General features: G+C 33.3%; 1 protein-coding gene across 1 annotated transcript in view; it reads left to right on the top strand.

The window, feature by feature from the left end:
- The first annotated feature begins 846 nt into the window (after window positions 1-846).
- Mdr50 (Multi drug resistance 50) overlaps window positions 847-27,984 on the top strand; it is a 46,261-nt gene continuing 19,123 nt past the window's right edge. The window contains exons 1-8 of the mRNA XM_017624323.1: window positions 847-1,046; window positions 3,538-3,806; window positions 14,249-14,420; window positions 15,410-15,730; window positions 15,809-16,363; window positions 16,434-16,604; window positions 16,663-17,199; window positions 26,736-26,897. Coding sequence (XP_017479812.1) covers window positions 930-1,046; window positions 3,538-3,806; window positions 14,249-14,420; window positions 15,410-15,730; window positions 15,809-16,363; window positions 16,434-16,604; window positions 16,663-17,199; window positions 26,736-26,897 — 2,304 coding nt within the window. The 5' untranslated portion in view covers window positions 847-929. The remainder of the gene's footprint in view (window positions 1,047-3,537; window positions 3,807-14,248; window positions 14,421-15,409; window positions 15,731-15,808; window positions 16,364-16,433; window positions 16,605-16,662; window positions 17,200-26,735; window positions 26,898-27,984) is intronic.

Here is a 27,984-nt window from a genome sequence, read left to right as displayed (position 1 = left end):
CTTCACAAAGTGCATCTTTAGAACAAAAGCTGATGTTGCAGACTTCTGTATGAGCTTTAAAGAAGAGACAAATTTTGCTCTTTTATTAGTTTATAAATTGTATGTTGGTTGTTTCATAAAGTTAAGAGTAGTCTATAAAATATCCTTATAAAACATTTGAAGGTCTTATAAGGCGCTAGCCGCAGAACTTTTAATCAGTGTCAGACCAACGACTCTACACAAAGAGCCTTATAACACTTTTAAATGTTTTATAAACTCATGTTATATACTACTTTAAGATCTTTATAAAATCACCAACATACGATTTATAAACTAATAATAGAGCATTATTTTGTACTACGAAGCCCTGCCTCCTGGGGCCCTTTTAGTCTTATAAGGGTTTTATAGATTGTTTTATAGAGCAAAATGGTATAGCATTAGTAATATTGGTAATAGAAAAGTTCAGCCGCTTATCAATGGTTTCTTTATGTTTTTTTTTTAATCTTTGTAAATACCCGAAAACGTGTAATTTTAAAGAAAACNCAGCCGCTTATCAATGGTTTCTTTATGTTTTTTTTAATCTTTGTAAATACCCGAAAACGTGTAATTTTAAAGAAAACGGATTATGTTTTGATCAGTTAATTAACTCCAGATATTGTAAAGTTTCACCGTTAAGTGGTGATATCTTTAAAGCTCCATGACAGAAAAAGCGTGGGCTTTCGAACTCAGTTTCCGATCTTGCATGTGAATAGAATGACCCCGTTTCCGTTTTTTTGGCTGTAAATTAGTTTTATTAATAAATTGATAAATTTGTTGCATTGAATTTTCATCATTTTGGCTCTTTGATTAGGCATATCTCCAATGGTGACCTACAAGAAGATTCCACGAACAAAAGGAAGAACAAAAAAGGAAGTGACGAGAAGAAAAAGGACGATGTTGGATTTTTTGAAATGTTCCGGTATTCGACGACCAAGGATCGACTTCTATATGCAGTCGGATTTATTTGTGCGATAGCGACAGGCTTGACAACACCGGTCAATAGCTTGATCTTCGGCAATTTAGCTAATGTGAGTAGTTATTAAAACTATTGTTTGCTGATAAAGCTACTTATCAAGATACTTTGCAAATACACCTGTGTATATGTACTGCCATGCATATATTATTATTGTTTGAATGTTTGTACATATAAATACATATGTGCATACGTGTGTACATAAATATGTATATGCAAATATGCAAGTAAGTTTTTATTTAAAAACTGATTGAGCAATGCGCTCGCGTATCTTATCTCTCTTCAAACTTCTTAAGCTTGCAAAAGTCGTTGGCGCAATATTGCATTGATAAATATATACGCTAGGCGACAAATTAAAGTGCACAGCTTGTTCTAATATAATATTCACATTAATTTTCATTAACAATTTTTTTGCATCAATTATTTATGCAAATACAGTTGATTCTATAATACAAACCCTATACATAAATCAAAGTTTTACTCTCCATATAAAGATCAGAAAAATTAAAAAAAAATTTCATCAAAATTTTCAACTTTTTATGCAGAATTTCTAGAAATTTTTCGAGTATGCAAATTTGTAGCTCACTTAATTTTAGTGAATAAAGTGCAAGCTTCAATCCGCTAAAATTATCGTTGAGTTTTTAAAATTGTTTTATAAAGGTTCTTGCAGGTTTCTTCCGCAGCCACCTCTGTACGCGACATCTAAGAATTTGGATGAAAGTTGAAAAAATTGAAGGTCTAGGTGACATGAATATACATACGTGCAGCATATTTTGCCGATATGATGTAGGGTTGCGTATTAACACGGGACATAAATTTTAAGAAAACGTCATACATACCTTTCTTTAAAGTGCTGTATCTTGGAAACTGACGATACTTACAGGCCTATTCTGCGTTGGTAACAAAAATTTTGTTACCCGTTAGTAAAGTTACTGTCAATTTTTAAACCCTTTTCGTATTCTCCACACTCTTGTAACCGGTAAATTTTGTTACCATCTCATGAGCAGGTAACAAAATATTGCCCCGTGAAATATGCAAGACCAGAATTTACACAAAACTCCATAGCTGAATAGCTGAATAAATTAAAACGTTACCAAGGTAAATAGAATTGCGGGTACAAGAAGTGGTGACAATTGTTGGTAACAGAATTTGCTTGTTACAAAATGTTCGGTTGCAAGCAGAATACGCCTGCTAATGAAATAAAATGTATTTCTTCCGCCTTATTATGGGCTTTAATCATAAATTTTTTACTATTCTTATTGATCTTTGTACCACGATTTTGTTTATTAGGGAAAAATTGAAAAAGCAACAAACTCTAAGCGGTAGAAGTTATAGCAGCAGGGACCGTAACAGTTACAACTTTTATTAAAAAAATCGCTCTTTAACTATTTTTTTTTACTTTTATTTAATTACTCTTTAAATAACCGTTATTTCTGACTTTTATTTTATAAATCGAAAATAACGATTATTTTTGATTTTTATATAAATAATCTGCAAATGACAGTTATTTTTGATTTTTAAATTATATGTCTTAGATAACAGTTATCGAAGACTTTTATTTATAAAAGTCATAAATAAAAATCAGTCACTGAGTTTTATTTTTTAAATCATACTTATAAAAGTAATTTCAATAAGTTTTAGTAAACTTTTGTTTCCCAACACCTTTTTAGATGCGAAAAATGTTAAAGACTTTTACACGAATGATTTTAAAAATAAAAGACTGTGACTGATTTATATTTATGACTTTTAAAAATAAAAGTCGTTGACTGATTTTTATTAATGACTTTTATAAATAAATGTCTTCAATAACAATTATCTAAGACATATAATATAAAAATCAAAAATAATAATTATTTTGGATTTATCATAAAAAAAATCAAAAATAATTGTTATTTTTTTCATTTTGCGTAAAAATTGAAAATAAGAATTTATTTTCAAATTTGAGTCTCGGTGAAAAAAGAAATCGATTGGTATGTATCACTTAGTTGTAGAACATTTCCTTCATAGTGAATTTTTCCATGACAGTTTTCATCAATAACTGTTATGTTCGCTCCCTGAATTGCACCCAAAAATTTTGAATTTTTTATTAGGCATTTTCTTCAATATTGTCATTTTAATTGTCGAGCATACTTTATATCGAAGAAAATGCACAAAACCGTCAGCCAAAATACATATTTTTTAATAAAAAGTTTAAAATTGTTTGTTGTATTTATTAAAGTTTGTTGAATTTTTATAACTTTCGTACCAACCTTGAAATGTGGATATGTTGTGCTGGTTATATAATGTGCCAGACTTTCATACAAAAATTATAAACATTAAATAGACAAAAGCAAAATAGCCAAAACTGGCCAAACCGTTGCTTATCTTAATCAGCTGACCACAAGGGTCTTACTATAAAGGAGCATATTGATGTGTATCTTTATTTTGCTCCATACAAAATCAGCCCAGCCTAATGTACCTATTGAAGTAAAAATGTATGTGTTTTTTATAAAGCAAACGAAAAAGTTAAATAAATATAAAAGTAATTTTCTTTTTCATATTTTTAGTCAATGATCACTTTTGGTGCTCCAGGAAACTACACGCGCAGCTCGGAAGCGGAATCGCTTTTGGATGCAGTCCAAACCTTTGCATTTCAAAATAGTATGATCGGCGTCGTGATGCTTGTGGGCAGTTACATATCGATAATGACATTCAATTATGCCGCTCAAGCGCAAATAGTTCGCATACGAGGAAAATTTCTTAGGTCAGTACTGCACCAGGATATGGCGTGGTACGATTTTAACCAGAGTGGGGAAGTGGCGAGCAGAATGAACGAGTAAGTACAACACCATTTTTTCTTCTTCTTGAATGGAAAGGCATTCGGATTGTTCTGTGACTGGAAAAAAATCATAACTCAAAAATGGGAGAAAAAGGTTTTATAAGAATAAAAAAAAATAAAAACTTAAGTCTGTCGCAAGAAATTCCAAGCTTTAAAAAATTATATTAAAATACTTTTGCTTTGCTAATTTTAACTTTAAAACTCCAAAAATTTTATATTTTAAACGTACAATTTTACCTCTAAACCAGTAATTGGTACAAACTTTCCCGTTTAACCACTAATAGAGCTGCACAACTTTGGTAGTTATTTTGAAAACTACCAATAAATCGTCGATAGTATAGTATATGGTTTTCGCCCAATTTTGAAGTGAAGACTTGTATACAAATGCAAAGTGACGTTTGTTACGTACTGGACACATTTTTTAAATGCTTAACAGTTAATTAGATTTAAATACGTCCTTTGCCTAAAAAACATTTTTGTGGACCTATGATATGAAAATGATTCAATAATAAGTGTAATTAGTTTTTTTTTCTCATATAAATGTCTAATTGTGATTAAGTCTCGTGTTATCTTTACTTAAATATAATTATAACCGGTTTTACTAAGAAAATACTCGTCTGTGCGTTACATGATCTCATATTCATTATAAATAATTTTGTACAAACTTTGAAAATGAATTATGACTAAGGATTAAAACAAACGAAAAAAAATGTACAAAATTTGTTTTATAATTTTTTGTTTAAGGTAATTTATTTTAACCGAATCTTAGCTTTTTCTAGCCATGCATCAATTTAGCCAAAACTTGCTACATGCTCTTAAATTTGAAAAGGGTGGAATATGAAAAATATTTTCATCGCGATGATCCTATTTAAATTAAATTGGGTGTGTATATTTTTTTTCAATTCATAAACAAATTTTACCTGTGTGTGTAGTAAATATACTGGATCACAATGTTTTTTTGTTCGCCGGATGCCACTATCCAATTCCTTTGCAGAATCGATCGTTGATTCCCAAAAATAGGCAATTTTTTTTCTGTGGATAAGTTGTCGAGATATTTTCAATTTACCGTTTTTCAGCTTAAAAAAAAAAAGTGGTGCCACTTAATCACGAATATATTACGAACCAATTGAACAATCGTAATACAAAATAAGTCAAATAAAAACTAACAAAATTATATGTTAGAGCTGCAAAAACATCGATGTTTCAAACTATTGATTTTTCCATGTTTTTGCCAATAAAACATCGATAGTATTGATAAGCACTATCGTGTTTCTGAAATCCTGATTTTTTAACAAATAACATTTATTATTTTAAAATTATCCATTAATTAGTTTAAATTTTAATTTGACTTATATCTAAGGTCACATTGAATATTGCAAGTTATTAATTAATTAAACTAAAAATCTAAAATAATATAAAAGTATTCATAAAGCAACACCACTTTTAATATGCGTTATATTAATAATAAATTAAATATTTGCTCTTAAAGCCTGTTAAGTCTGCTTGTTCTGGATGGAAGTCGTGGCGGGGCAAGCATGCTGGTAGCCCGGCTTGAGCTCGTCGGCCTACGGGGTGGTTCTTGCCACCACTCCCAACCTACACCCATCAACAAAACTTTCATGCTTGAAAACCATGGACATGAAGAGAGGAAGAGATAGAATGCTAAGCGGTAGAAAACAGTCCGATTACAATATAAGAAAAATATTTTTTAAAAACAAGCTTTTATTTAACATGTACAATCAAAGGAATAAAATAAAGTAGTGTAACAAAAGATTTTTTAGCAAGAAAATTTTGTCAAACTGCACTAAAATTAATAAAATAAAATAAGTTAAGGTCTCGTTAAAGTTACTAAAAGCCATTTAGTGAAAGGAGTTATTCAAACTCTAATGAAAATTACTAACAATTTGTACTAATTTACTTCGTTTTTAAAAAAGCTTGTCGGCGAATTCAGCGTACATGCATAATTGGTTAGGTATGTATATATGCCGAAATAAATAAACTAAACTCAGATGATTCTATCTGGGGTTCAGATGAAAATAGAANATGCCGAAATAAACTAAACTCAGATGATTCTATCTGGGGTTCAGATGAAAATAGAAACATTTCTATTTCGTATGTACGTGCATCCTTGACAATGTTTAAAACGTTCAGTATTAACGTTTTAATTTTAGTACTTTTTTTAATTTGATCGCCATATTGGATCCGCCATTTTGAATTAAAAAAAAAATGGACTTCAGATTCGTAATCGGCGCCCCAAAAACTCTCGAGTGCCGGGTTTCGAACAAATCCAATCATTAAAAAAAAATTTATCGCCATTTTGGATCCGCCATTTTGAATTTCGAAAACCTGACTTCAGATCCGTATTTAGCAACTCCAGAAACCCCCTGGTAACAAGTTACAACCCATGACAATGCGTAAATCGTTCAGTATCAACGTTTTAGTTTTACTAGTCTCTTTTCGAGAGCATATTTTCGGGCACTAGGCCCATTCTAACTGCCCAAGGCAGGTATGTAATTAAGGGAATGTTCCCCAATAATACCAGAGTAATTATATGTAAAAAACCAATTTTTAGGTGCATTTTAACATGCCAAGAAAATAAAAATAAATAAAATTTAAAAAACTTTTTAATATACAACGCTTTTATAAATGGACTAAAAAGTAGAAAATAATATTTCTCAGTCCCAAACAATTTGTTTTGATAACTTTTGATTTTAAAATTTTAGCAAAATTCATTATAAACAATTGATGCCATTGAAAACAAAATTTAAATCGGGCATACTTATAATTTCTTCTTCTTCCTGGTTAATATCCTGTTAAAATGTATAAATACCATATCAAAATATTTTATTTCTTGAACCGCGATATAAAGTGCGGATGTAAAATGGGACTAAAGTTATAAAAAGGAACCTAAAAACCCTCAAAATATGCATTCAATTTCGATGTCTTGGTCAATAACTCATTCACTTAATACAACTTTTTCTACCGTTTTCATCAGAGTTTGTTTTAAGTTTCATGTTTTTATGGATATTGAGTATCATCCTGAAGTAATTTAAATCAGGTGATCTCAGATGTGAGACGTTTCTGAAAAACATCCGATTCTGTTCTCACTTGTAAGAACGCACAATGCCTGAGAACCCCGGTTAGAATCGCTTCTGGCGCATTTTCTTTTTTATTTTAACCAAGCAGTCCCTTTTTATACCAGTTCTTGTCCTGGTGAAAAATTTTTTCGCCGACTACAATCGCCGAGTTTACCATACCTAATGTAACCAACTATTTCATAGCCCAAAGAAATACAGGTAAGGTTGGGTTAAGTTAGCGCCGCGGGCCGATTACGAAATTTCTAATGCGGCTGATTTCGATCCCTGAGAGCTCAGTGTTTGTTCAGAAGTGCGAGCCAAAATGCTTCCATCTTAGCCTCGCGAAGGTTGGAAAGGTTAAAAGAAAGTGTGGAGATGATTCCACTTCATCTTTCTCTTGACAGCGGATAAAACAGTGATCAGTTGACATTTCTAGTCTCACCCCATGAATACCAATCGCACAATGGCCTGTCAGAACCCCTATCACTAGCCCTTGCGTGTTTTAAAGTGCCCTATAAAGAATTTGCTGCAGCAGAGAAATGCCTTCTTTTCCTTGTTTTATGTCACAAAAGGACCCGGTTTCCCTTATCCCAGTATCAGATCGTGCTGCGACAACAGTACAAGACAATCGACACCTTCCTTGCCCTTTCTGCAATGTAAGGCTTCCACGACAGCCGCCGTTGATCGCCCACCTAGTTACCTGGTTCAGGTAACCTTGAGCCAGATCAAAAAGAGTGTCTAGAAATCGTTCCACATCATCTACTATCTACTATCAGCTATCACCCGACAATCCATTTTTTTTTAGTTTCTCTAGAAGGTCGTTTACAACCGCAATCCAGAGCAGGGGAGAGAGAACACCACCTTGTGGAGTGCTCCTAATGACTCTGCACTGAGTGTAGGCGCTCGATGAATTTATGATCAGCCTTTGTACTAGCTCGATCCATAGTGCGCTCCCCCACTCCGCCGCGACATTTCTGTCACGAAGTAAGCTTTAGATAAGTCTTATTAGGTTGGTTTCAACCCCCATATTATGAATATACTTGATTATTGCCTCTGGAGTGACATTGTTGAAAGCCCCCTCGACATCGCAGAAGGCCCCTACTGCATAATATTTATGGTAGTCACCGCCTTTTTCTTGTAATAAGCGTATTGGGCTCTTGACAGTAACGAGGGATCGCGTTTCTTATGTACAGGTCTAAAATACCTAATACATGTGCGCCTTTTCCGGCCTTCGGGATGAACGCAACACTGACTACCCTCCAAGCCTTGGGGATGTACCCGGTCCTCCGCAGTTCGCATAAATATGATCCAACCCAGCAAACATTGAGGTTAGTTATCGATTAGAGAATGATTGAAGGATTAGCCAAAATTACGTTAGAGAACGACTCGAAAAACTATCGAGAATTATATCGGTCTCCGGCGACTTTAATGGTGTGAACGAATTTATCGCCCAGGCCATGTGATGATCGTCCAGAAGATCGAAGAAGTACAGGACCTGGGGGGAGATTCTGAAATCAGTTAGCGGCAATTTTCGAATCCCTATCACAATTTTTGACGCAAAATCAACTGGTTACAAGATTTTCCTCCTGAAGTAAAATATCGCAAGGAAGCACATTTGACTGTACTTCGAAGTACGAAGTACAAGAGCGAAAAAAGAAGTACTGTACTACTGTACTTCCGAAAGAAGTACGGTTGGTCACATTAACCATACCGACATCCAATCGAATTCGACGTTGCGTTTTGAATGAAAAAAACTCTTCGATTGATTTGACGTCGTTCGATTCGTACTCGTCCTCTTACTTTGACAAATTAGTAGTGTTTTGTTTTTGTGCTGCCGCTACCACCTTGTATAAATTCGACTTGGCGTGATCTCTGCTTAAGTTCATGTTTTTGCTTAATGAAAGGTTATCTTCAAAATATGATTCTTACTTTTAAATGTTCGACTTTTTATAATTGCTAAACAAACTGGAAATTACTCTGCAGGAAATGGAATTAGTTTGTAGCTAACTATTAACTAAATAGCAGTCGACTAGTGGTAAATATTCATTGACTATTTCCTTTGGCCGTAACTAACTACTTTTGAATGGAATTTTTGTATGAGGATGTTTAATAGAAACTTGTTAAGAAAATAAACTCCCGATAACATGTGCATGACTCCTGCACGATTTCACAACTAACTTAAAGTTAGTTTTGTCATAGCTAATCAAAAGTTAGTTATTTATCGAATAATAATATTTTTTTTTTGCAGGGTAGTTACAACGAAGACGAGTTCACTTCTTATGAGACACAGTTGGCATTAAACGTTGTGAATTTTTTACACAACATAAAATAAGGGTTTATAGCTATTTCTACACACTTCATTATAAATTATAGTCATATATTTGTACATCTACATTATACATACATACATACAATTTTTTTTTTTAATTCCAAGACCCTATCCCCTAATTTTATTCTTTTTTATGAGAAATATTATTCCCTATTTTTATAGATTTTTTAAAAATCATTTACTTGTTATTTTAGGTCAGAAAATACGGTTTTGTAGGTTTATCAGTGACTATTTTTATTTAATTTTAAGCTCAAAAATGTCGTGAGAAAAAGATTTATAGGCCTTTAAAATTACGTATAATAATCTATTGTCAGACTTGGATTGTTGGGATTTTTCATCAGGCAAATAAAAATAAAATATTTTTTCTTAATTTTTTTAATTTTGATCATCACTAATTTCAACAATTTAAAAATATGTAGTACTATCTGAAATTAAATTTATTTTCAAGTACCTAAATTAATACCTAATTTATTGCAATTGCATACAAATTGTTGAAGTTAGGCAACTTTTCTTAAAGACGGCCTTGAATTTATATGTGTGTATGTACCGGATTTCAGATTTTTTGAGTAGTTTGGCTAAGGAATTCATCAATATTTATTCAAAATTGATACATAAATCGCTGTTTATCAAAATAGTTGATGTTTCAAAAAAGTTTAGGAAAAAGGGGGCGGCACTGCTCTCAAAAACTGCTCCACCGATCTCGACTAAATTTGGCATACATATTGCCCTTAGCCTCCTTATGCATCGTCTTGAAAATTCGGACAAAAACCACAGGCTCAATCAAAGTAATGATAATTTCAAAAAACTCAAAGCTAGCTATATTTTAGGGGGATTTGTTCTCAACCGATTTCAAAAATTTTCAAGATGATGTTTAAATTTGCTAAATATACCAAATTTAGTCAAGATCGGAGTAGTCTTTCAGATACACATATGTGATATATGTAAGTGGGCGGGGCCACCCCCATTTTCGGAAATTTGTTTGAAAAGCTACTTTTAAAGAGGTATTGTATGTATCAATTTTGAAAAATTATTGATAAATTCCTTAGCCACGCTGCGCAAAAGTTATAAAAGGTCAGTACCGCATATAACTTCAAGGCCGTAATTAAAAAAATTGCCTAACTTGCACAATATTTTTTCGATTGTAATAGATGGGGTGTCAGTTGATTTGAAAATAAACTCAATTTTAGATTATACTACATATTTTGAAATTGTAGAAATATGCGATGGTCAAAATGTGAAAAAATTAAGAAAATAAATGCCCGATGAAAAAGCCCAACAATCCAAGTCTGAAAATAGATTATTATACATATTATAAATCCTCTTTTTCTGTAAAATCGAATGAAAATGTGTCATTCAAAAACTGATAAATCTCCAAAACCGTGTTGTCTGACCTAAAAGGGCAGGTCGCGACTAGTGCTTGGGTAAATACCTAATTGGTAAATTGGGTATTTACCGGTAAATACCACATATTTACTCAAGTTTTGAATATAAATCATAAGTAAGGATATTTAAAGTAAACTCCTAATAAACAATCGTGGTACAAAGATCAATAAAAATATTAAAACTAAACTACAAGACATTTCTTTCAGACAGAAAACAAATATGTAACGAGTTTTTTAGAACGAACTTGGTTTGTAATTGCAAATTAGATGAAACATGAATTTAGTCATAATCACTCTCACTATCAGTATCCGAAACACACTCACAACTAGTAGAGTGCACGATTGAAGGGATATCATCTTTAGCACCTTCTTGAGACCTACGAAGGTCATTTTCGAACTGGATTGACTGCAAGCTTTCTGCTGAAGATGGTAAACTATTTTTGCAAAACAAATTTCAGTTGCATGATATATAAGTTAATTTCCCTGCTCTTTTTTTTGCCAAAGGGTATTTTTTTTCTTTTTAGTTGTTTGTGTTTCCGACAGGGTAGGAGGATGATGTATTGTGGAACGATTTTCCGTCATCCCTTGTCAAATTTGGTTTGGAGACAAACCGGTTTCGGCGTTGTGCCATTTTCAGTGTAATTTTTCGTTCTTTTTTTTTTTTAGTGAATGACGCTGTGTGTGCTAAATGATCGTTCCGTAGCAGCCTTTTCACAAAAACAATTTCAGTTAACTTTTTGGTATTCGAAATATTAAAAAATCATGCAATTGTGAAAAATCATCATCTCCATCGAACACCAGAAACCACAAATCGAGGAAAATTAACATTAAAACTCTTTTTTAACATTTTTTATTTCTTTGAAAGTTGAGCGCATCTTGTGTTTATAGAACTTTTTATTAAACAAGAAATTTTCAATCAAAAAAGAACTGACTTCGATTCCCATATACAAATTAAGGAGTACCGTTAATTTTTTCGTGATCAAATGATCGGATCCAAACTAAATTACGGAACGGCCCTTGAGGTACCATCTTTCCGATAAAAAAAATTATTGAAATCGGTTCACGTGGTCCAAACGACCAATTGATAACCTCCTCCTTTTTTTGGGTGAATTCCTAAGTGTAAACTAGAAGGCTGCATGAATTCATTCAAACTTCTAGTCAAACAGAGTACAGTAGATTTGAATATTTTACTTCACATACAAAACACTCAGCGTTTGGAATTTTGTAAGTTATGAATATACACTTAGTTTTATATTTTCTACCTTCAAATGGAAAAATATGAATGAATGAATGGAAAACATTCAAATCATTCAAACTCGTTTCGGTAAAAATTTTTTTAATACAAACAAGTTTTTTCATATGTAATAGAGGGCTGCATGAATTCATTTAAACTTCTAGCCAAACAGAGTAGAGTAGATATGAATATTTTACTTTACATACAAAACACTCAGCGTTTGGAATTTTGTAAGTTATGAATATACATTTTGTTTTATATTTTCTACCTTCAAATCAAGGCGAATTAATATAAGGTGATAGCAGGAGTACAAAAACAAAAATTTACATGTATTTTGTTTTTGCTTTGGCGGCATAAACTGTCAAAATCTGTAAGAGTGTGTGTAGGAATTCAAACAAAATTTTTCAATTTGATATCAGAAGCCGTGCGGCGAAACACATACACAAAATCAGCTGAGCTAGTAACACCACCTTATATAAATTCGCCTTGCTTCAAATGGAAAAATGTGAATGAATGAATGGAAAACAATCAAATCATTCAAACTCATTTCGGTAAAAGTTTTTTTCTATAAACAAGTTTTTTCGTATGTAATAGCCCAGTAGAACTGGGGAGCATCGTACGATTGCTCGGTGAGTACTCCCTTGGGAGCATACGAATACTCGCCATTACTCCCTGTGCTTCTGTGTATAAGCATGTAATTTTGTATACTCCCTTTAACATTGTATGCCCTAGGAGGGGGAGTAATCCCTTTTACCTCCTAAACGAGCGATCGGGGAGCACACACAGAAATATCATCCCACAAACCTCCTAAGGGAGCAATACGGGCGTACTCCCATAAAATCCTCCCCTATCCATCCCAAAAAGACAACAAGGGAGTGCACATAGAAAAACATCCCACATTCCTCCCGAACGATCAATAAGGGAGTGCTCCCATGAGAGGCATCCCGAAAGCCTCCTGTACGAGTAATAAAAGAGCTCTTCATTGCCTCACATATTAGCTAAAAGATAGAGTGTATAAAACTTTCTTGTTTTAACCACGATCAATGTGAAGGTTACTTTGCCCATCTGATAGCTATGTCCCCCAGTAAAAGCTCTGGACCGGCATTATATGAACGTTAAAACCAGGTAGTCATACGTAAATGCTGATACTAATTTGCTAATCTGAAAAGTATTTAGCGGTATAGAACACAACATTTAATCAATTTAAACAGAAGTTTGCAATACATACCGACGGACCTTCATTTAACTGTGTGCTATCGACATTCAATTATTGCATCCTCCTTTTATTGTTTCTATATGAAATATTTTCTGTAGTTTTCCTTATGATAAATTTTTCCAATAATACGCAATTTCTTTTGAACGAGGTGCCTATAGCTCCCCTATCAATCAAAAGGAAAACTCCAGGATTACTCTCTTAGGAGACATCGCTTTTTGCTCCTAAGCGAGTAATAACGGAGTACAAAATCGACAAATTTCAGTTATCGCTCCGTAATCAAGCCTCAGGGAGTATTCTTTTATTGCTCACTTGGGAGATCTCCCGTTTCGCTCCTAAACGAGTAATAAAGGAGTACAAAATCGACAAAAATCGTTTATTGCTCCAAAATCATAGCTCTGGGAGTATTCTTTTGTTGCTCACTTAGGAGATCTTCGATTTGACTCCTAAGCGAGTTATAAAGGAGGTCAGAACCAATAAATCTCCCCTATTGCTCCGAAATCAGGCCAAAATGAGTACTCTTTTATTCCTCACATTGGGAGATCTCCCTTCAAGTTCTAGTGGGAGGAGCGCAGCAATACATACATACATACATACATATGTATGTTTGTACATATGTGCATAGAAAAAATATTTTTGGATATTCATACAAAAAATTGTCATTTATTTAAATTCAATTTATTTTCACTTTGTTTGAATATTGTAATGTCGACACAAATATCAGAACCATGATTAAATAATAAAAGGTTTGCTCAAAAAACAGTTTTCTCGCTCCCTCATGACAAAATCGGCTCCCTTAGCAAGGCACTGTGTGTGTGTTTGTGTGTGTGTGCAAAGCTTTTGTAAGGGAGTTAAGGGAGTGTCAAAACTCGAATGTCAATAATGAGCAAACCTTTAATTATTGAATTATGTATCAGAACAGCTATTCACTCAAATTCAAAAAAATTTGAAGCCAGAATCATTCATTCGTTTTGCATATGAATAATTCATAAGCCGTTTTGAATGCATTCATGCAGCCCTCTAGTGTAAACCCAGCACTAGTCGCGACCTCTAAACGATTTTTTGAAATCTATAAAAATAGGCAAGAATATTTCTCATAAAAAGGATAACAATTAGGGGGTAGGATCTTAAGATTAAAAAAAGTCCATGGGCACCCCAATGTACATACTACTAATAACATTATTTCCAATATTTTCATTTTTAGGGATTTGTCTAAAATGGAGGATGGTATAGCCGAAAAGGACGTTATGTTTGTCCACTATATTGTGGCCTTCATTGGTTCGCTAGTATTAGCCTTTTACAAAGGTTGGTTGCTAGCTTTAGTCTGTCTTAGCAGTTTGCCAGTTACATTCATAGCATTGGGCGTTGTGTCGATCGTAAGTATCTAAGGATTCTGATAACATCAAAAGAAATACCTACACAGTATTCCCCACCTAATTTACCCTTGGTGAATTATTGGCTTATTTGAATCACCTGATCACTAAACAAAAATATATCATACAAAATCATAAGATAAATAGGCAATCATGTTTTCTTTATATCATTAGAAAGGTATTTTGATGCCGATGTGCAGACAATTTTTCAAACTTCAAATAAGTTTAACATAAAGCAAAGAAATCAATTCAAAAGTCACACCTATACTAATGCCGTACATGTACATGGTTGTGGCGGAAATGCCTTCTAAATGTATGCTTTAATATTGATACTGAAAGGCAGGATGAACGAACGTCATTCAAAGTTGAATTAAGATGTGTTGGTATATGAAAAAAAAATGGGACACGAATAACATTTTTGGCCAGAAATAAAAACAGTGTGAAAATACCTTTCTACTGAGATCCTATAAGCCTAAATCAGAATAGTTTTGGCCCAGTTATTCAAGTTTTTCGTAAAACAATCTTTGAAAAAAGTAAAGAAACAGCATAAAAATCTCATTATTACGATTCCGTTGAAAAGATTTTTAAATATTTTTATGCAAATTGTTTAAGCTTAATCTGGTTTGTCATCTGAGGGGACTTCTTTCAAAAATTTCCTTAAGAAACTATTTTTATTCATAAAAAACTCCATTTTTGTAACTGAAATGTTAATATTTTTCCGAAAAATTTTGGTGGAGGTCTTAACAAATAATAGATTTAGAATCCCGGCAGTAAAACCGCAACTTTTTTTGGTGATGCGGTCTACTGTACATACATATGTCGGTAAATTCTCAAAATATCCTTTTTTGGNTATTTTGGTGGAGGTCTTAACAAATAATAGATTTAGTAATCCCGGCAGTAAAACCGCAACTTTTTTTGGTGATGCAGTCTACTGTACATACATATGTCGGTAAATTCTCAAAATATCCTTTTTTGGCTTTTTGTTTCGCTAGATGACCTCAAAGTTATCAAAACAAGAACTGAATATCTATGCTAAAGCTGGAAATATTGCAGAGGAGGCACTGAGTGCCATTCGCACTGTGAAAACTTTTGAAGGCGAGTACAAGGAAGCCAGTGCCTACAAAACACAAATAGTTGATGCCCGGAAGATAAATATTAAGCGAAATATGTTTGCTGGAATTGGGTTTGGTATGCTATGGTTCTTCATTTATGCTTCCTATGCTTTGGCTTTCTGGTTTGGCGTTGGCTTAGTCTTAAAGAAATACGCTGGCATTGAAGGATACGAAAATTACGATCCTGGAAATATGATAACGGTATGTGTAATAAATAAGGTCAATTTAGGTGTGTGTCCATTTGGTATATATTTAGTTTTTAAATAATCTTTGGCGTAGGTATTTTTTTCAGTAATGATGGGTTCTATGAATATTGGCATGGCCTCGCCATATATCGAAGCTTTTGGCATTGCAAAAGGTGCGTGCGCAAAAGTATTTAAAATTATCGAACAAGTGCCGACAATCAACCCGATCGAACCGAGGGGCAAAAATTTGAATCAATCTCTGGTACACATTGAACTACGGAACGTCAGTTTCAAATACCCATCTAGAGACGAAGTACAAATTCTGGATAAACTCAACTTGAAGATACATCGTGGTCAAACGATAGCATTAGTTGGGTCATCGGGTTGTGGAAAATCAACGATTATTCAACTCGTTCAACGTTTTTACGATCCGCAAGAAGGCAACATATACTTTAATGATGTCGATTTGAAAGACATAAATATTACTTGGCTAAGGGAGCGCATAGGTGTCGTCGGGCAGGAACCAGTACTATTTGGAACAACCATATATGAAAATATTCGCTTTGGCAGAGAGGATGCTACGAGAGAGATGATCATTGCGGCAGCCACAGCTGCAAATGCGCATATTTTTATAAATAAGTTGCCAAAAGTAAGTATTACTAGATATATTTAATCGACTACACTTAAGCTTAAATTCACTATGAATGCATCTTTTCCAGGGACTTGATACTTTGGTTGGTGAACGTGGCGCTCAATTGTCTGGTGGGCAAAAGCAACGTATCGCTATCGCACGTGCATTAGTGAGAGATCCCGAAATACTTTTATTGGACGAAGCAACCTCCGCCTTGGACACAGCTAGTGAAGCGAAAGTACAGGCGGCTCTTGAGAAGGTACTTCTAATACTTTCAAAACCAATTTGGAAAATATTAAAACATTTCTCCCATCCAGGCGAGTAAAGGTCGTACCACAATCATTGTTGCCCATCGGTTATCGACAATCCGACGCGCTGACCGGATCGTGGTCATTAATAAAGGTGAAGTGGTCGAGAGTGGCACACATGCCGAATTGATGGACCTGAAATCCCACTATTATAATTTGGTTACAACGCAACTGGGAGACGAGCCCTTAACTGCTGAAGTACAAAATGTTGAAAAATCGCCAAATTTCTTCGGCACGAAGGACGAGGATGAGGAGCTTATTGACATTAAGCTTGAGGAGGAAACTTTACTTCAAGAATCCGATGAAGAGTCCTCACTATGGCCTATTATAAAAAAGAATAAACCGGAATGGCCACAATTGTTGTGCGGAGTAATATCATCGGCTATAATGGGCTTTGCTATGCCTATTTTTGCAGTGCTTTTTGGAGAAATTCTTGAAATTTTAGCAGTTCAAGACGACCCAGAATATGTTCGCGAAAACACGAATAAATACAGTTTATACTTTTTAGTAACTGGTGTCATCACTGGTTTTGCAACATTTTTTCAGGTAAATATTACATACGTTATATCCATATGTATGTATGTATGTCTATATGTATATCTACATTATGGAGGTAATAAAAAATGTATTGTCGGAATTTAAATGCTCTCACCCCCTAGGATGATTCTATACCGAAAAAATATACCCATTTCTTATTTTGAAAAAAAAAAAGATTTAGAGCGTTCAAAGTTTTCCATGTATTTTATATGGGAGAAAAACAAATTTTCGAGGAATTTTTGATAATCAATATTTTTTGATCAGAAAACTCTGTTTGTCCTCAGGAGACTTGAAATAATAACGCCCAATGGTTTGTTTAACCATTTTTATAACTTTCATGAGCATGAAATGGTATTATAACTTTGGTGCGATGTTTGTAAGTACCAGAATAAGAAGAGATAGACCCATTAAAATACCTATATGTTCAGAGCGTCGAGCTGAATCGATTTAGCCATGTCCGTCAGTTTGTATGCAATCTAGTCTCTCAGTTTTCGAGATATCCGGATGGAATTTGGTAAGTGGGAGTATAATGTAGTAATCATTTGTCGGAACTGGAATAATCGGACCACTATAGCTCCCATACAACTGATTGTTCAGATATGAAATATTTTATTATGACTCCTGCATTTATGCAGCTAGGAGCACGAATTTCGCACCATTTTCACTCATTATCAACAGAATACTTACAGTAATAGCCCCCATACAACTGATTGTTCAGATATGAGATTTTTTATTATAACTCCTACATTTATGTAGCTAGGAACATGAAATTTTGCACTGTTATCATCCATTATTAACATAATCCTTACCGTGATCTGGTCACTATTACATATAGCTCCCATACAACTGATTGTTCAGATATGCGATTTTTTGTTATAACTCCTCCATTTAGCTGTCAACATGAAATTTCGCACTATTTTCACCCATTATCAAAAGAATACTTACAGTGAAAATGACGAAGATCGCTATAAACTATAGCCTCCATTCAACTGAGATCAAATATGAGATTTTTTTATAACTACTCCATTTATGCAGCTGGAAACATGAAATTTCGCACTATTTTCACTCATCATCAACTGTAAGTTTACAGTAAAATTAACAAAGATCGGGTCACTATAACCTATTTAGTGCCTCCATACAACTGATTGTTCAAATATGGAGTTTTACTGTAAAACTCCTTTATTTGGACAGCTAAAACCGATAACTTTCGTAAGCTAGTTTATTAATAATCATAAAAAGTCTATCGAGAAAATCGTCAAAATCTATACTGTATAAGCTTTATCTCACTGATTGTTTAGATACCAGTTTTTGGGATATATCTCCTTTATGTAGGAAACTAAACCCATTAAATTGTTTTACCGGTTTACATACCGATCACATAGCAGTGAAAATCACTTAGATTGGTGCTATATAAGGTATTCTTCCATACCTCTGATTATTTAGATATGATTTTGTATATCGTCGTTTAAAGTACAAAACCGAGTATCAAGATAATGCAAAACCGCGTATGTGAGGTTGCATATATTATTTTATAGAGAGTAAAAACACTCATATTTCAAAATGGTTCTGTTTTTTACAATTGCATTTCTGACTAGTATATTTCAGAACGAATGGGTAAGGATTCAGCCAAGAGCTTGTGTGAGCAAATCCAAATTTTGACAGCAAATGTCAGTTACGCAGTTTTGCAGAATGACGATACGCGGTTTTGTACTTTAAACGACGATATGTAACTCCTCTATCTATGTATGCTGTGAATATATAATTTTTTTCAAATACAGTAATCTGTTAAATTAAAATTTTCAGATGTTCATGAAGGGTATGATGCCTTCGGCATAGCCGAAGACAGCGCTGCTCTTACTTGTTCAATATTAACTTTTTGTGTAGGTCCCCCAAACCCCCCAAAAATGCAAAAGGGGTTCATAAAAAATCATTAGTATTTAAAAAACAATTCTCAAGAGCACAGAAGTGCGTTTTCTGTTATAGGAAGGCCAAGAATCCTCGCTGTCCTACAGGATGAAAAGTTTTCCGGTACAATGGCTAAATGAGTCATGTGATCTCTTGAATATCTTTCAAATGAAGCAATGGGTATACCTACGGTGATCTTTCCTTGTTAATTCGCCACTTTTACAATTCGTGGTAATATTTATGAACTCGTGTATGAGGGCATCAGACAAACTTAACCCCATACTTCACTTAGACATCTGAAAACTAAATTCGTATAACTTAAACATAGGGCCAAAGCAGACCAACCACACGGGGTTTCTATACATTTCGGCTGCAGCGCCATCCATTGGGTCCATTTTCTGCAAAACCAATGCTTAAGGTGTTCTTACACGATATGTACCTATGCATTATCATGTGTACATGCCTCTTTTTACATATGGAAATGTCAACATATCGTGTAAAGGCAAATTAGATTTGTTTCTGTACAAAGCAGATGCACGTACATACGAATTAGAAATGTTCTGATTTTCATCTGACACACAGATAGAATCATCTGAATTTAGTTTATTTCGTTTTCAAAGAATGTATTTTTGAATAGTTAAATAAAGACTGAATTTGACAGACATACGGAATTACATATGTATTGAGAAAGTCACATTTACAAATGAAAATACATATCGTGTAAGAACAGCTTTACCATAAAATGAATGCGTGTTATGAATTTCAACTTCGACTCAATTTTTATCAAAAGAATTTTCCAATTTTTATCAAAAGAATTTTCCATCATACAGGTACACAGCTCACATTTAAAATTTGAACGAAATCGGTTAATAAATACGATTTTTATAAATAACTTTACTCCAGCACTAAATACCTATCGAGTTTTCTAGTAGCATGTAATAGGACCATATATGCATGTAAGATAACCTCCACTGAATAGAGGGAGATCCGATTCAGTGGGTTTTGAGTTTAGTCCGAACAACGGCTAACATTTTATGCAAATAGGTATGTAGATTGACAGTCTATAGCGAAACTTGAAAAATCAAAGCTCCATTCTTTGTGAAAAATTTAAAAAAATTCTTCAAAATTTTTACACAAATTTTAGCTTTTACCAAAAATTAAAAACAAGGTTACAATAATTCAATAGGATTTAGAAATCTAGGAGAAAATGGTTCCCAATCGAATGATATTTGCGAGTTTACGTAAATGTATATCGATCCAGCCTTTCCAAAAATTACCACTTTCGCCATAAGTACGGTATTGATAACATATGTGCGAGTTTGAGGACGCACAGAGTTTCGACTATATGGAGGCAAGTGGAAATAATAGTACACCTGCACCGATTTCACTGAAACTTGACATGTGCTCTAGTTTTACTTAGAAACAGAGAATTATGAAATTTTGTAAAGATGGAATAATTGCCACGCCCTCTACTCTTGTGAGCATTAAATTTCATCCGATTTCGTTGAAATTTAGTTTGTGGTCTTTATTTTATTAGAAAAATCTAAATATAAAATATGGGAAAGATTGGATCATTATAACGTCCAAAACTCACAAATAATGTGGGCCCAGTCATTAAATGTGATGGAATTTTGGTTAATTCTTGTTTCCTGCTTTCCACTCCCAGAAAACAAAGGTTATACTATAAAATGACTTATGTGTAAATACTCGCTCTTTCTGGCGACATTTTTTCATTGTTCGAAAAATTCTTTTCGAGAAATTATGCAAAAAGAAGCTGAAAATCAAAAATTAAGAAAATTAAAAATTACATATATTTGCAAAGTCGCGCGCAAAGATCAAATTATATATTCGAAAACTACATAAGATTCTCTAAAACATTCGTCTAATGTCAAGACCTGACGGACCGGTACTCACATTTTTTTAGTAATAATCTTTAGCATCTTCATTTCAAAGTAAATTATTTGGTAAGAAAATAGAAAAGTACCAAATAAATGGTAAATACCTTCACCTGAATATTCCACGTCATTTATATAATTGATTACAGTTGGAAAAGAAACACTTTCTTTAAAGGGTTAATCGCCAAAGGCAACTAAACTGATAAGTCGGTATCGCGTCCATTCCCGTATTTTTTTGGAAATGTATCGTTCATGAAGAAGGGGGGTGAGTAAATAATGTAAAATTTTTATTTATTGACTTTTACTTTTCCATCTCTAAGTCCAACCGGTTTTTTTTTATCAACGGTCACCATGACTTTTCTACCTGCCTCCATATAGTCGAAACACTGTGGGACGTTAGCGTAAGCGGTTCCAGAAATAAGCTATATGAGAAGTTCAGTTTGTGTGGAAGCTGCCACGCCCCCTTTTCCAATGCATTTGCAATATATGCTTCAGTGCTAAGTTTCAGTTCCCCAACATAATTGGTTTAAGAGATATATTGGTTTTTTATATTTTAGTCTGTATAAGAATTATAGGAATATCCCGAGCCACATACCGTGTAAAGTTTTGGTCGGAATATTTATTTGCAAGGTGCTGGCATATGTTCCAAATATGAACCAAATCGGTGCAGCCGTTAAGTGAAATACATTATACAGAGAACTCTATGAAATTGTAAAGCGTGACGTCTCAGATTTCTCTAATATTTTGGCAGCAACAACAAAAAGTTTTGATTTTTTTAGCGAAAAACCTTCCACACAGAAGCTCCAAAAAAGTACGATTGGTTATGCTTGAACAAACTTAATTGAATGTCAACAAAATGTGGTTATATCAAGGCGAAATTTTGAGAACAGTCCGTTGCTAACTCTAAATATAAACAACAACGCGCTGGAAAAAATTAATGCATTTAAATACCTAGGAATAATGATGACGATAAACTAAAACAAAAAAACGGATTATGTATTTTCAATTAGAGCTCTAGCAATATGTACAAACGGTGAAAACTGAATTTAATTCCATACATTAATTTTTGCGTGATGCGCTTACAAACATTTCAGATTTCGCTGTTGATCTAATAAACCCCCTATTAATTTTTCCTTACCATCTATTATGTACAGATATCGGCCTGTTGGAATTTTATTGCTCTCAAATACTTTCGTTTGATACCCATATGGCAACATTTATATTATATCTTATAAATTTAACTGAATTAAAGTTTTCAAATAAGTGGCAACCCGCTTCAAAATTAAAATTTTCTAGTCTCTTCAGTTTGATGCCAATATTGCAATATTTAATTTATGCTATCAACTAATTTAAAGTTTTCAAAGGGGTGGCAACCTTCCACAAAAATATTTTCAGCTGTAAGCCTTTGATAGCCATATTGCATTTACCGTATCAATTGACCTAAACTGAAATTTTAAACACAGGTGGCAACTCTCTAATTTTTTTTCTATATTGTATAGCTTAGATCTTTAGCGATACATCGGTAAAACTGCATTCAATTCTATGTTTTCGAGTGATGCGCGTACAAATATACAGACAGACAGAGAGTCAAAAATTCTAAAAAAATTTTATTTGGCTTCTGTAGCTCTAATAAAATCCCACCATATTAATTTTTCTTTAATATATGTAAGGTACAGACATCGGCCTGTTACAATTTTGTTATAAGTATAGATATAGATTTTATTTATTTTATCAATTTAATACAATAAAATTTTTCAAACAGATGGCAAAAATATTTTCGGCAGTAAAATTTCCTAAACCTGTTCAGTTTGATACCCAAATTGCAATAGGGTGAAAATTTTTGTACTGGACCTCGGATTTCAGTCAAGTTCGAATTTTTGCGTGAAAATTTGTGGGTAGAGAGGTTTATAGATGTGAAAGGGATTCTGAGATTTGTTTTGAAAAATTTTAATTTTTAAAGTTTTTAAAAGCAAGTATATTTTTAAGCAATCTTTTTTTCAAAACTCGTTTTCGCTTAAAGTATTTGACGAAAGTTGATGATTTTTTTTTGTAAGCGTAGTAATGTCACTGAGCTTTAAACAAAAAAATATTTTTATAATTTAGAAAAAGAATACAAATTTTTAATTCAAACATTATAAATATTCAAGTTGCATTAAAAATATGTTCTCATTGAGTTTTTTCCATTTCGTTTATATTTTCGAAAACTGCATTTATTGAAGAAAATATTTGTAAAAAAAAATTTTGTGTTAAGCTTGGTAACTACGTGTTAAAATAATCTGCTCAAGTCATGTTTTTGGAGTTCACACGCCACTGTATGGTTCTAGCGCCATCAGTCAACCATAAGTATGTAAATTTTTTGTCTAATATTTTTTTTTTGTGATTTTTCAAGTGTTCAACATCGCACAGTGGTACAACCCCATATATTTTTTTGGAAAAATGGAAGGAGTCGGCGTATAACCTCAATGTTCCGTGTGCAACATTTATGGAGACAAGTAAAAAAAAACCAAAAAAAAAAACGAAAAATTGGCGTAATCGATTTATTTTAAAGCATACCTCCCATATAAACCTAACATGAAAATCGTCTTAAAAATGCAATAAAAAGTGCACTGATGCATAAATAACTCCGAAATTTTGCCCATATGTTTGTAATAATCATGGAACAGATTTTATGGAAATTGCCTTTTTTCTGCTAAAGAGATAGAGTATATTTGATTAAGAATGACCACGATTTAGATTTCCCTGATTCCATATATACAATTTAAATGGGCGCCACTTGTAGCAACTCACGTCGAGCGCACGTTTAGTACATTTAAGGCTTTTCTTCGCGAACATCTAATAAAAATGCTGCCAGAAAACTTCAAAATGCACCTTGTGGTTCAATGTTACTACAGCTATAGAGATTAAAGTTTTGCGAGTTAAAAACTCAAATGGGGAAAATAGCCAAATATTCAAAGTACAAATTTTTGATATAATGAAACTATGTAGTTCATAGTTTTTCTCTTTTTACTTGTAAAATAAATATTTCTAAAATAACTGTATTTTTTGACTATTTTTCGGTTTTTGTCTTTATTTATTACCTTATTTTGCTTTCTAGGGCCTTTTCCTGCCTTTTGTTTCTTTTTTTTGTAGGTTTTTAGGTCCTAAAAATCCGTTCCCTGGTAATAATGTTGTGTGTGAACTCCAAAAAAATGGAACTAATGGGATTATTTTAGCACATTCCTCCGATGCAAAACTTAACCTGAAAATGCCTTAAAATTACCATAAATGCCATCATTATTATATGCGGTTACGTTGAAAGTCGGTAGTATGAGCCAATTGTTAGTTGCTTCTGTACGCGCTTTCTAGTGGACACGATGCGCGCATAGGCGGTGAGCGTGCATAGTTCACGATCACGGTTGCCGTTTCCAATTTCTTTTTCGGTCCAAAAAATGGACCGAATGGTAAAAAATGGACCAATTTCTATAAGGCCCTGTCTCCACAGGAAAACACTGATGTCGTGATAACCATGTCACAAAATATATTTCCAATGGAGACCGCCTATTTCTCATGGGCTGCATTATATGTCAGCGCTTATTGTTTGACATCTGTTGAAGTCAATTCGATAGTTTGACAGCCATATTGGATTATTTATGATTACGTTTTAGCAAATTATTCAGCAAGCTTTTTAAAGATTTAAATATTTTTAAACACCGAAATTGAGAGAATGTTGTCTGGTGGCGTCATGCGGCAAATGCTTATTTCAAGATATCAAAGTGCCCACCCACAAAAACTTGCAATCATATTGCTCGTCAAAATGACAGTTGGTAGGCCATCGGTGATTGCCTGTCGAGTTCTGCGGTAACATCGAGAAATCGAGTGGAGTTTGTTGCTCTTTATCAAGAAAATATACCAATTCAGTTTTTATTACGATTTTTACATATTGCATATAAAGTGCATTACAATCGTATATTAAATATCTTTTAAAGTAACATTTTTAATATTTTCCCATAAGGATAAATTGAGTATAATGAGAAAATAAAGAACACACTTTCAGGTACACACATGTACCTTCAAGTTTCCAAACCAATGCTGGATTTCCACTAGGTATTAAATAGCATAAATGACAAATGACAAAGTCGGGCATTAACAAATAACCGTGTCATTACATCAAAATTTTTTTACACTATTTTATTTGTTATTTTAATGCCTAGAAGAAGTTCGGCATATATACATGAATTCAAAGAAACATTTAAATTGAAATTAGCAAGTAACCGCGGAATTTTTTGAAGCGTGCTTTGGCAGATGATTAGCGACGCCATATTTGAAGATCAGCGGCTTAATCAAACTTTTAGCAGGTGTTCCAGAAATTCATCAATTAAATAGAAAAAATTAAAAACTATTGCATGAAGTAAAAGGGTGATAATAAGCTAACCAAAGCATTGTGAAATGGACCATTTTAAAAAGCATTGGACCAATGGACCAAACGAAAAAAATGGGCCAAATTTGGTCCATTTGGACCAAAACGGCAACCGTTTTCACGACGCGCGCGCGCTGTGACAAATGTTGCTGTAAGTCAGAAAAGATCTAACATTTTTTTTTAATATTTTATTCAATAAATTCAGTTTTCGAAAATATGAACGAAATGGAAAAAACTCATTGAGAACATATTTTTAATGCAACTTGAATATTTGTGTTTGAATTAAAAAAAAAATGTCTAAATTATAAAAATATTTGTTTTTTAAAGCTCTAATGTCAGTACGCTTACAATAGAATTTCGTCAACTATCGTCAAATACTTAAAGAGAAAATTAGTTTTGAAAAAAATATTGCTTAAAATTATATTTGCTTATAAAAACTTTAAAAATTAAAATTAAAAAAAAAAATCTCAGAATCCCTTTCACATCTATAAACCTCTCTACCCACAAATTTTCACGCAAAAATTCGAGCTTGACTGAAATCCGAGGTCCAGTTGAGAAATTTTCCCCCAATATTTAATTTATCTTATAAATTAAAATAAATTAAAATTTTCAAACAGGTGGCAACTCTAAAAAAATATATTTGTATTTTTGTAACCCTTCTTAAGCCTCTTTCTTTTGACGTCCGTACTGCAATATTCACTTTTTCTTATCAATATACTTAATCTGCAATTTTCCAACAGGCGGTAACTCTCAATTTTTTTTTCTGTCTATATTTTAAGTTAGACATCTAGCAATACATGGAAACTGCATTCAAATCCATGCATTCTTTTTCGAGTGATGTGAGTGCAAACATACAGACAAAAATTCTAAAAATGGTTGTTTTTGCTTCTGGTGCTCTACTAAAGACCCCCCAAATTAATTTTTCTTTAATATATATAATGTACAGACATCGACCGGCTACAATTTTATTATATGTAGAGATTATACATGCATACATATGTATTTAAATGGTAAAAATTAAAAAATAACATAAATTGCTAAATGTAATTGTTCTTATATATCGCACACCTAGACTAAAGTGAGCTAACTCAAAATTCCTAGAGGTAAATTTAACTGTTTGTGGATCGTACAGATTAAACGCAATTAATACAAAATAAAGGTATAACAGTAGTTTTTTAGTTAATTTATATAATCATGAAGAAAAAAATACTTCCATTAATTGGATGTAAGTGCTATGAATTGATTTACGCAAAAAAATCGCCAATTTTTTTTGGGTTCATCGCACTTTAGATCTAGGTGTGCGATATGTACATAAATATTTATTTACATTAGTACTACTCGTATCGCAGATATACCTTTTCGGCGTTGCGGGTGAGAAGCTAACGGAACGATTGAGAGGCTTGATGTTTGAAGCGATCCTGAAACAAGAAGTTGCTTGGTTTGATGATAAAGCCAACAGCACGGGCGGTCTTTGCGCGAGACTTTCAGGTGAAGCAGCTGCAGTTCAAGGTGTAAGTACCCAACTTTATAATACCAGTTTTAAAATCAGAAAGAGAAGAGGAGAAACAAAAGGCAGATAAAAGTTTAGGTCTGGAATATTGGTCATTAAAAATAGGACACGGCTAAATTAGTTAGCAAGCCCTATTTCAGAAGAAACAGCACTTTTTATGCACACCTGACGCGTTAAGGCAAATAAGTAAATAGGCACATTTGATAAATAGGACAAGCTGTTTCCCAAACTTTTTTTCTCGTGGACCCCTTTCAAAAATTTACTGGTTTCGGTGGACCCCCTGCTGATACATTTCTAAATATTCCCAATACATAACTATGTAAATTGTCATCGCGGGCAAATTCAAATACTAAACTCGGAGTGGCCAAAATAATAAAACTAAAATATTTTCTTTGTATTACTTTGTATTTCTATTTATTATTTACAACTTACAATTGATTAATGAACAATGAACAATTCATAACATGATCCCAGGGCCGCCAGACCTATCTCATTTTCAAATTAATGAATTTTAGTATGTGTGCAATAGGAAGGGTACTTAAAAACTTTAGTTACCTTACCGGTTGCAAAAGAATGCGCCTAATATTGATTACGTGAACTTTAAAGCGTCTGGCGGAAGTTACCGCCAACGCAAAGTATCTGGCGATAATCAATATTGATTTTTAACGGTATTCTAAAATACACACGATTGAGAGAAATAGAGATTGCGCCAATCGCGGTACCGCTAATCCGCTCTTTGTGATTTTGACAGAATGAGCTGTGTGCGTGACGTCATCTTGGTGCAATTGTTGAATGTGAGCATACGAAAAAACCAAAAAACAATTTTAATATTTGTGCGTTAATATTTCTGCGTGGTTTTAAACAATTATTGAGACATTAAAAAGCAAAATGAAGTGTGCAGTGGCAAAGTGTAATAAGGAAAACAAAAGGAAAGCGTGCTGTATAAGTTTTTTTCCGTTTCCTACGGACGCAAACCTGGCGAAAAAGTGGAAGCAGTTCTGCCGGCGAGGACATGCATTAAACACCAAATCGAGCTTTGTGCTATGTGTGTGAGCTATGAGCTTCTACACGGAACTATGTTGGCCTTC

This window comes from Rhagoletis zephyria, unplaced genomic scaffold (genome assembly GCF_001687245.7).
Source record: "Rhagoletis zephyria isolate East Lansing unplaced genomic scaffold, Rhagoletis_zephyria_1.1 Rzeph_scaffold_03568, whole genome shotgun sequence".
NCBI classification, from domain to species: Eukaryota; Metazoa; Arthropoda; class Insecta; order Diptera; family Tephritidae; genus Rhagoletis; species Rhagoletis zephyria.
This window is presented reverse-complemented; position numbering and strand designations above follow the sequence as displayed.